The sequence below is a fragment of the Sinocyclocheilus rhinocerous genome, unplaced genomic scaffold, assembly GCF_001515625.1.
Source record: "Sinocyclocheilus rhinocerous isolate Xijiao unplaced genomic scaffold, SAMN03320098_v1.1 scaffold1148, whole genome shotgun sequence".
NCBI lineage: Eukaryota > Metazoa > Chordata > Actinopteri > Cypriniformes > Cyprinidae > Sinocyclocheilus > Sinocyclocheilus rhinocerous.
Genome location: NW_015664019.1, coordinates 109,856 through 121,490, shown reverse-complemented (window position 1 = coordinate 121,490; position 11,635 = coordinate 109,856). Strand labels below are relative to the sequence as shown.

Sequence of the window (11,635 nt, the reverse complement as noted above, 5' to 3'; positions counted from 1 at the left end):
AATTTTGGTGCATCTATAATTTATTGGCGCCATCAGAAATTATATTATATAATAGATGCTTTTTTTTTAAACATTTTAGCAATTTAAAAATATTAAAAAATGATTTTTTTACACGGCACCCCTGCTCTCGACAGACGCCGCGGCACCCCGGTTGGGAAACACTGCCCTAGAGTAGTATACTTAAAATACTACTATGAACCTTTTAAGGGTAAATAAGATACAAAGTTGTCCGTTTGAGGTTACTGTCCTAATAAAAAAAAGAAGCACCAAAGCAATGTTAATTTATTTATAACGTTTCATTAAGTGAAGCTGACACGAGTGTCAGTTCCAGGTGGCCTAACACAAGAAACATTGTTAACAGATGGGAAGAAATGATCTCAGTCTAGCGGCTTTTACCCAGGTTTAAGTCCAGGATCACAGCCAGCACTCTTGCACATTGATGCATGCAGAAACTCCACAATAATCATGTGTAAACTCAAACATACATGCTTTAATACTGGCTGACTGAGTTTCCTGCCTTATAAGGAGTTGACCAGCATGTTTTTTGTACTTACACAGATGGTTATTGCTCCAGCCCCCATCTCTCTCTCTTCTTCCAGGAAGAACCTGTAGAGTGATGACCTCCTTAACATCCCATAACAAAGTCACCGGGTCATAATGTGTTGTTTAGTCCACCTTTGGATGGCCTAAACGTATATCCGAAAACTTCAGAGGCTAAGCAGAGGAGTCAGCCTCCCTTTCCTACAGCTAGCTCAGTGGAGTTTAGTGACTCCTCACCAAATGAAATCTGAGCCCTGCGCTCTAATTGGCTGGTGTTGTGAGTCACATGACCAGCTGGCCCAAACCTTTGAGAGTCTCTCCACTTGGGGCAAATGAGAGGAAGCTACATCAATTACCAATTCACGACTTTTCAGTGTTGATGTAAGGGGCCTTTGTTTGTCTTCATACATTTTAAAGAATCAACTTGATGTAGAAAATGAAACTTTTCTGGCATTTTTTTTTTTATGTTTTTATGATTTGATATTTTAGAATCTCCTTTGCAGCTTAATTGAGAAAATCAAGACCAAGTTAAACTGCATGTACATTTGTATGCACAGGCTTTTGTACTGAATAAAACGCAGTACAAATTTTCTCATATTATTATCACTTCAAAATGTGGCCTGGGTTTCATTATTACAGAGGATTTTGAAATCCTAACAAGTTATATTCATAAAATATATTTCATAAATTAATGAGATTTAGAAGCTACATGGCAGCCACTATAGTATATTAAAATATATAAACCACAAACCTTGACTACGGGTGCATTAGTTTACTCCAAAGTTACTTTTTGTCATTTTTCTCCCATTATAATTTCTCACTTGCTGTTGTCTTCTTCTACATATAAAAGATATTAAAACAATGGGCTTCTCTTCTCATGGGACCAAAACTCACTACACCATGAACCTCCCATGATTCCCTTCCTCATGGCTTGCACACAAGCAGACCACCAGAGTCAGCTTAATGAACACTGAGGGGTTGAAAGAAGAGATTGTTTTAGAGTGTGAAATAAGGAGCAGAAGGCACTAGAAGGAAGTACGTGCAATAAGGGAATTTAAATGACACTTCCAGTTAAGCATTAGCACACTTGAAGGGCATTTCAAATAGCTGGGTCATACAATAGCTTGATTAGGCTATTTATTGTTTTCATGCATGTGCTTGAGTGTCAAGTTGTCCATGTACTGCTTGAAATTTCAGATGGGTTTTCTTTAAGGTCTACTGCACAGTATGGCCTTACATTCGCTTCTAACATTCTGTTAGAATGCCCTCAGGCCTTACATTCTACCTTTGCAATAAATGCACCACTAATATCTGCTGATACTCACTAATCACTGAATAGCAACTGGAACAAATGACAACAGATGCTAACTAAATCAATCAACTCAGATGAACAGGTCTTTGTTCGTCTGACCTCTCTCACTGCCCAGCCCGTTACGTAACAGACATCTCAGGCAGGCATGATGGACAAGGGTTCGGGTAGGCAAACCCGACTGATCTCGGGTGTCATGGTAACCACATTGGCCAATGGCAGCAGGGAGATTGATATGCGGTTACTACAGTGTTCGGAGTGGTTAATGGGATGTTCTGGGAGGCTGCCAGAGTGTTGCTATGCTGATGCTATGGCTTCTGAGTGGTTGTTACTGTAGGTCATTACTATGCAGGGGAAGTTTCCAGGGTGTTGCTAAAAATACTGACAAAAACTTTAAAAAGGTACACAGAATATAAAATGGTAAAGATTTAATTGGCGAGTTGTCAATCCAATATATGACCTAGGATATGGGTTTACCCCAAAATTCAACAAATGTGACAATGTCAATGGCAAATCCACATTTTGGTGCTTGGATTACAGTTGTTTCTATGGATTACAGCAATCTATTTGCTTCGGTAGCTTTTGACAGTCTATAAAAAGATACCTCTGATTTCTTGTTGAATCTATTTGTACAGTCAATCGCACAACAGCTCTTTCCCATTAGAAGTGTTCTTTTGAGAAAACACCAGGATCGGTGGTCCAGTGTCCTTGGAAACCCTTTTTCTGGTTAGCATCATTACTGAGGAAGCGGATTGTGGCCTTGTCCCCATTGACAGTTAAAGATGGTGGGTTAGAGCCACAAAATGTTCCTAAATAAAGAGAAAATACAGTATGACAATGGGAAAATGCAGCTGAAACCAATGACATTTTTCATCATTAACTATGCTATGGAGCATAGTCAAACCTTTTGATGACCCAGCAGCATCAAAGATCTCCACGTAATCCACACACTGCCCCAGCAAATTAACAGCCTGCAGTTCAAAGTGAGTGAAGGTGATATGGATTCCAGTGGCTAAGGGAATGGAGATAGTCCAGGTGCACACCACTTAGCTCGGGTACTCATTGGGCCAGCTGGGTGATCGGAGCTCCCCCAGTTGACTAGTAAAATGCCCACCGCAACCAACAGCAGCTGGAGATGAAAAGACAAAAGTAGTCCAAAGTATGAAAAAGAGAAGATGTGATGTTATTTTGATTATATCCTTTTATACTGAGTGTTTTGAGTGGTTGCTATGTGGTTGCTACAGTGTTCTGAGTGGTTGTTATGGTGCGTTCAAGTCATGTCAGATAGATCGTATTTAGCGTCATTACGACTTGTCAACTCGTAAGTACGAACGTCCCAGGAGGACTTGAACGCAGCATTAGCTCATCGCTGGGCAATTGACCCTTCGCAGGGAGTTTGATTGACAGGTGATCAGATCAATCATAATGGCGAATCTGCCAGTTTTGTCTGACAAACAAACCAGACCGGGGAGTAGATTAACGTTGGAGGACTTGAACTTGAAAAATTGTGTATTGACGTCTTTCCGCGGTTGAAACAAGATACCTTCTGATGTTCATTCATATTTACTTTGTGCTATATAGTAAAGAGTAAGAGATGATCGTTTCACGTGCCGCTTCAACTGAGGCACTACAGCAATCCGTCACAACACATTAAAGAGCCATGAAACTGTATTTATGGTTTGAATTTCTTAAATGACAAAATTTGAAAGCTGAGACTGTTTCATACCTAAAGTAACCTGCTCCGTCTTGTCTGTCAGTGTGTTGTCAGTGTCGTCTTTGCTCTGCAACATATTTTTTACTATGTGAGAACATAGTATGTGGGAAGTTGTGGCCTAATGGTTAGAGTCTGACTCGTAACCCAAAGGTTGCGGGTTCGAGTCTCGTACCGGCAGGGATTGTAGGTGGGGGGAGTGAATGTACAGGGCCCTGTGAAATCCATTTAATCCATTCACAAAATCGGTTTTATTTTTTTCCAAATTCCGTTTTTTTTCCATTTTAATTTTTTTAGAAAGTTTTTTTCCATTAAAATTTTTCTAGGCTCGGTTTTAATGGTTAAAATGTTATTAATCTAAATTGATCTATTCATCTAAATCATCTAAATTGTAATATTAGAATATTAATAATCAAAAGTAAGGGGAAAAATACTAATTTATTATTATTTAATTTAGTTGTTTTTTTTTGCTAAAAAAATTCTGGTAAATATTTCTTTAAAAATAGTGTTTTATAAAATACTTTTATTAGTAGTAGTACTACTATCGTTACATTAAGTACTATTTCTGTCACGTTCTGGTAAATATTTCTTTAAAAATAGTGTTTTATAAAATACTTTTATTAGTAGTAGTACTACTATCGTTACATTAAGTACTATTTCTGTCACGATTTCTTCAAGTTAAACCAAACTTTTATTTTGACGGGTTGCTGTGAAGACCTTCTGTTTGTATATGATATGACAATTTTACTCAAAACAAATGGTAAAATGCTCATTAAGTGACTCTCAATTCCGTTTTTTTTCCAGTTTAATTTTTTTAGAAAGTTTTTTTCCATTAAAATTTTTCTAGGCTCGGTTTTAATGGTTAAAATGTTATTAATCTAAATTGATCTATTCATCTAAATCATCTAAATTGTAATATTAGAATATTAATAATCAAAAGCAAGGGGAAAAATACTAATTTATTATTATTTAATTTAGTTGTTTTTTTTTGCTAAAAAAATTCTGGTAAATATTTCTTTAAAAATAGTGTTTTATAAAATACTTTTATTAGTAGTAGTACTACTATCGTTACATTAAGTACTATTTCTGTCACGATTTCTTCAAGTTAAACCAAACTTTTATTTTGACGGGTTGCTGTGAAGACCTTCTGTTTGTATATGATATGACAATTTTACTCAAAACAAATGGTAAAATGCTCATTAAGTGACTCTCAGAGCAGTTCTAGAGATCATGTTCATGTGTTTCTGTACTCATATTGAGGCGGCAGAGGCTGAAAACAACATGAGCGTCACTCAAGCTTCAGTGTGTGTGTAATAAACAAAACTGTGCGTCTGCGCCATTCATTCACGCAGAGACACGCAGAACATGCAGGATTCATATTTAAATAGTGTTTTTGTGGCTTAATATTCACAGACACTAGTCCATATCACGTTTTGATTTCGGTGTACTGACCTACTTTTGATTTATTCATCCAAAATTTTGCAAATTACGTGGCATTCTGCGTTATACTGTGATTCCATCCGCATCGCGGAAATCATAAGGCCCTAGTTTTTTCACTCACCCTCTATGTCAGCAGGATCCGCTGCTTTCCAAATGGCACTGAACCCTGTGTCCACGATTTTGTCATTGGAGGAGAAACTGACAGTCAGTGTGTCTCCAGCCGTGACTAGATCTCTCGGAGGAGATGTGCAGTAGGTACCTGAGAAAAAGAGGCCGAGTACACAGTGTATTATATTTCATCCACATTCCCTAAACACCATGGCGGCCCACCTGAGAGCACACTAGTATATATGGACAAGCCACATGGGATATGTCTATGTACCCAGAGTGCCGACGCTATCGCTGAGAGTGACTGTCATTAAGGCACAGCGTGGTCTCCTCCAGGGAGAAGTTGCTAAAGTGAAGGTAGACGTTTTTCCCAGTGGGCACACGGATATTCCACTGGCAGGAAGCTCTGTTACTGTAACTCTCTGGATGATCCATTGATGCCAGCATGCCCTCCGTTCCAACCAGATCCTTCAGTCCACCACAACCAGAACCTTGAGAAAACGAGAATGTGTTTTAAACTCCACTCTAAAATCTTTAATTGATTCCAAATGAAAAAGCTTCTCCAGTCCAGCAATGCCGAGCGGACGTACTGGTGAAGTCATAGATGTCTTTGCGAATGATGTTTTCAATCCAAGGCAGGTAGGCAGAGGAACGAGTGAAGACGCTGGGCTTCTTATCAAAGACACAGCCGATTGGACCAAAACTAGTGATGCCGTGCACCTCCCAGGCGGCCGAGGGGCCGTCTTGGCATACCAGGGGTCCACCTGAGTCACCCTATACATGAAATGAATGCTATGAGCAACAAACATTTTTGTACAGTAGATTGCTGTTGGTTGGTTTGTTGTTTGCTTTGCTTGAACTCTTTCATTGATGGTATTTTCTGGCTTTCTGGGTTTGCACTGTTATACAGTAAGAGGCGCTATTGCACATCTTCTAAAGAGTATTTAATCCTTGGGACAAACCATGGCAAAGAGGCAGAAACAAGCGACTGCATATGTAAGCAGATGCGTATATAAAATAATGCAACCATTAAACAGCATATAGATCAAAACTGCCTAACGCTACCGAATGAAATGTCGATCCAGGAAGTGGCATAGGACTGTGCAATCTTTGGAGGTGTTGATGGAAGCAATCTACTCGATCTATGTTTTGATCATCGTTCTGAATCCAATCCTAACCCAGTGAGGAAAGAGTTGATTGGTACGTAAGGCAATCTGCTGAAATTACATCTACAAACACCCTAAAGATGCTGCAAAAAAAATCCAGTCATTTTTCATTTCAGCCAAAAAGTGTAGATGCAAATCATACTGAATACAGTAGTATCTCAGAATCACCTGGCATACAGTCTTGAGCTCATCAGGTAAAGTGTAGCCACAGCAGATCATGGAGGTCTTGACCTGGAACCACCAATAGTCCATGCGTTTACAGGTGTCATATGGCACTACTGGCAGAGCAACCTGGTTCAATGCCTCAGCGATTTTGGGAGCGGTGGAGTTACCTGTGGGCAAGATGACTTCATGTATTAGTAGTTATTTTGCTTATTGTCTCTCAGAGGTAAAGGTAGCTGAAAGGTAAATATGGATTCTAATCTAACCTAGTATGATTGTTCATTTCAGAATGCATTATCATAACTGCACAGCAGAGGACGCAATCGCTCCAGAGTCTTTGGGGACTATTAGAAATGTCAGGTATGTGGGCCAGTGAGTAAATATTGTATATATAGGATATGTATATTTTTAGTGCCTGTTTTTATACATCAGGGCAAACATGTTTAGAAATTAAACCAGATGGGGCTGCTGAAAAAGTAAAAGCATGATTTTTCGAGCCACTTGTCTGAGCAGTAAAAATGCCCGATCACTCTATGATAATATTAGCTGCTTGTAGCAAAGAGACACGCTGTTAAGATGCCACCAAAAATCCATCACGGACAAAACATATATATATATATATATAAATAATATAATACAATGAAATATTAGCTATTTACATTTTGCATAGTTATTTTAGTATATGCTATTATAGTGTTTATCAATATTTTTTAGTGCTGTCAAGCGATTAATCGCATCCAAAATAAAAGTTTTTGTTTACATAATATATGTGTGTGTGTGCTGTGTATATTTATTATGTATAAATAAATACAAACATATGCATGTATAGATTTAAGAAAAATGTTATGTTTATATATTAAATATATTTATATATAATATAAAATATAAGAATATGAATATATAAATGTATATACGTGTAAATATTTTCAAAATATATACTGTATGTGTGTGTATTTATATATACATAATAAATATACACAGTATATTTAAATATACATATATAATGTAAACAAAAACTTTTATTTTGGATGATTTATTTTAATCGCTTCACAGCACTAATATTTTTCATTAGCTTTTATTTTTATATTTTGATTTTAGTTTTGGTAATTTTGTTATGTGTTTTTGACATTTTTATTACTTTTCTTTCAATGAAATAAACACGACATAAAAATGCATTAAATAAAAACAAACTAACAGAACTAATAAAAAGCACATAACACAATTATTAAAATTGTAAAATGAAAATAAAAATGAAAACAAAATAAAAACGCATTCAAAATACTAATAAATTGTATAGTAGTATATAAACAATCCAAAAATACACAGATTTCAGCTTTATTTCAACTAACAAAAACAAATTTTATACTTTTAGGTTTATTATTATTATTATTATCTAAAAATATAGTTTTTTATTTATCATAAAGACTTTTTAAACAGACAGCTACTTTTAATGACCATCAAAAGATTTTTTTTTAGTGACCTCCTGATGTCAGCTACCCAAAAAGAGGAAGTCCTCCCCAAAATTAACATGACTGGCAAAAAGCGCCTGCATGTTTTTTGATTGGCTAACAAGTTCTCGCAGTTTCTTTCATCTATTTATATATGTATACTGCATACTTACAGCAGTATTGCAAAACCACCACAAAATTTTATCATTTCTATCACTATAATTCAGTGGCTGGACAACACAGAACCGTAACCTAACCGGTTTCATCTCCCCAGCCAGTGGCGTAGCATTTTTTCCCTTCAGGCAGGACCTCCTCAAATGAAGGCAGACAGGCGAAATCAATGTAGTCGTTGGGCTTCACCTCTCCATCCAGTCGCACCAGGGCGATGTTGAACTCCACAGTTGGCACAGTTGGGTACTGGAAGCCCTCATGACGATGCATGCCAAGCACGTTAAAGCACTGTTCAGTCAGCTCAGAGAAGGTCAGGTTGTGTTTCCTCAGACACATCTTCCAGCGATTCAGAATCACGCCAAACCTTCAATTAAAATGCATTATTTTTTAAAATAAAAAATGCATGAGAATAAAAATGATATTTTTTCATTCTTTTGATGCAGCATGAGTTATGCATTATACATACTCTGTTTAATACTTAGGGTTAGAGGTTTGTTCAAATCCCTTGTCCTCAGTAAGAGCTATATTAATATTGATGCTTCCCTTAGCAAACACAGATAATAATCATAATGATAAGAGCAGCAAGCTGAACTAATTACCTATGACCTAATAACCTAATGACCTCAAGCACACTGACCCTGATAATATTATTGTTCATTTCACATATCATTAGCTTTGGATAAACCGAATTTTATCTTTAATAAGATAAACTACAGATCTTTCCTGTAATATAGAATAGCTGAAATCTCTTTGGGGTGGCACAGTTGGGTACTGGAAGCCCTCATGACGATAGATGCCAAGCACGTTAAAGCACTGTTCAGTCAGCTCAGAGAAGGTCAGGTTGTGTTTCCTCAGACACATCTTCCAGCGATGCAGCTCATCAGCATACCTGATAAAAGTTCACACACACACACACACACACATACACAGTGTGATCACAGGATGATCGAGACCCAGACACAAAAATACTCCATTAGAGATAAATTAAAAGCACATACATACATACATACATATATATATATATATATTAACCTGATGTGCTTCCCTTAGCAAACACAGATAATAATCATAATGATAATAGCAACAAGCTGAACTAATAACTGACCTCAAGCACACTGACCCCAGTAATATCATTGTTCATTTCACATATCATTAGCTTTGGATAAACATAATTGTCTCTTTAATCAGATAAAGATAAACTACAGATCTTTCCTGTAATATAGAATAGCTGAAATCTCTTTGGGGTAAGGTGTGAGATTAGATGAAGGCTTAACTGTACCTGCATGGATACTTGCTACGGCCAAGAGTGAGCTTTGGCAGGTTCTCCATTCACTATGCGAGTGTTGACATCCGGAGGGATCGTGGGCTTCCCGCAGCTCTCAGGCCAGTCTGTGAAAGAAGAGGGCTCAGCATTCAGGTGAAGCCTTTTATCTGCAGAGATTTCTAACATGCTGAATGATTTCAGCTGTGAATAACCCTCCCTCTAAATGACCCAGAAAAAAAATAGACTAGTTTTCAAAGGATATTTTGGTACTGCACTGGAAAATGTGAACGGTGCTTGCAAAATGATGACCATGACGCCAGGGTTTTTGCTCCTAGCAACCTTTGTAGGTAGTTTTCAGGTTGTTGCTAGGGTGTTCTGGGTGGTTTTGAGTATTGCTATGCAGTTGTAGTGAGTGCTAAGATGTTCTGACATGTGACATGTTCAACAACTGTGACAATACAACACACTTTGTAAAACTATTACTGCACAGCTCCATATTTTACCTGCATACATACAGAATATATAGTATATAAAAAGTTAAAATTAAGGTTCTTTAGTGGCATCTATGGTTCCATGATGATCTATCCATGGAATCGTTCCATTCCACAAAAGGTTCTTTAAAGTGGAATAAGGTTCTATAAATCATTCAGATGTTCTTCACACTAAGAACAAAAATGGTTCACAGATTGCTGAAAGATTCTTTGGGGAACCAAAAATGGTTCTTCTATGGCATCAATGCAAAATAAAAATAAAAACATTTTGGAAACTTAATTTTTAAAAGTGTAAAGCAATATATAATGTATAGCAAATCGCAAATGCATGATGCATCACAAAATTTAAAATGTATCCTTGCACAGCTCAATATATGTAGTTGTATATACAGTATATTATATTCAACTTTATCTGTATCAAAGACTATAGAATACAAAGATAGGGGCTGCACTTGCATGCCCGAGAGGCATTTCAAAGATGGCTGCCGAGTCACATGACTTGCCTTAAAGGGACTTTAGGTGCATTCACGCCATATCCTAATTACCGTAATTACGAGATACCAACTTGTAAAAAGCGTTCACGTCCTCGTAGAACTCATAATTACAACTTGTGAACTGGGAGTTTTCTGAGAGCTACGGCTTGAACCACGTGAGCTGCACCTCACCCGGAACCAGAGAAAAAATTCAAAGAAAGCTATTACTGCTCTAAAAAGGGGAAAATAGATACATATATAGATACTATAATATAAAAACATATTATGTAAGTGTTCATACTGTTATTATTTTGTTCTTGTTTGTTTAGGTTAGCAATAACACATTTATCGCCGTCATTAATAATAACAACAACAACAACAAAAAACAAACAAACTAACAGTTAGTAATTATTTTTACCTGACACGCATTCCGTGTTCTGCAATATTTCGCAGTAGCATACAATGTAATGTTATGAGTTTTACAGCTGCCAGTAACATTCTTTCAAGCAGTCCTGGGTTCATTTTGTTGACTGTCGCTATAGAAACGAATAATCCCCAGTCCGAGGATTTGAACAGTTGAACGTCACGTGTTGTCATCTCGGAATTACGGTAATTACGACATGGCGTGAATGCAGCATTTGTCTGTATACATACAGTACACTCAAGTAAAATGATGTATATACTATATAGCAACTGCCAGATTTTTTCAATCTCAACTGCCAGATTTTTAATTTTTGTATATAACTATTTTTGTATATAACTATTAAACCCAGATCTTTATAAGTTCAATACATTCACCTAGGGTGATATATACTACAGTATATAGCAAACCTCAATCACTTGATTGCTTTTACTGAAAAATTTAAACTATCTTATCAACCAGCTCTTGTCTGCTAAATATGACTAAATGGTATGTAAATATTAAGATTTAATAAATATTAACATCATGATTTTCTGTAAAGCTGCTTAGAAACAATGTCTATGCAAAAAGTGCTATGCAAATTGCATTGACTACATTGACTTGACTGATTTGATGTGTAATGTCTGGTTTGGATTATTGGCGCTTGATTTATATTAAAGGGGTCATATGATGCAATTTCAATTTTTCCTTTCTCTTTGGAGTGTTACAAGCTCTTGGTGCATAAAGAAGATCTGTAAAATTGCAAACACTAAAGTCTCAAATCCAAAGAGATATTCTTTATGAAAGTTAAGAGTCAGCCACGCCTACCTAAAACGGCTCGTTCGAACACGCCCCCACATATCTACATCACTGTGTGGGAAGATTTGCATAACACCGCCCAAATGTTCACGCAAAGAAAGAAGGCGTAACTTTTATTCTCGCTGTAGTATTG

The 11,635-nt window shown here is 36.8% G+C and overlaps 1 protein-coding gene and 1 pseudogene across 6 annotated transcripts in view; both read right to left on the bottom strand.

Moving 5' to 3' along the window:
* LOC107729380 (protein FAM13A) overlaps positions 1 to 750 on the bottom strand; it is a 55,701-nt gene extending 54,951 nt beyond the window's left edge. For all 6 annotated transcript variants that reach the window (XM_016539856.1, XM_016539858.1, XM_016539861.1 and 3 more), the window contains exon 1: positions 555 to 750. In XM_016539856.1, coding sequence (XP_016395342.1) covers positions 555 to 632 — 78 coding nt within the window. In that variant the 5' untranslated portion in view covers positions 633 to 750. The remainder of the gene's footprint in view (positions 1 to 554) is intronic.
* A 1,639-nt stretch (positions 751 to 2,389) lies between these two features.
* LOC107729376 (cubilin-like) overlaps positions 2,390 to 11,635 on the bottom strand; it is a 22,199-nt pseudogene continuing 12,953 nt past the window's right edge.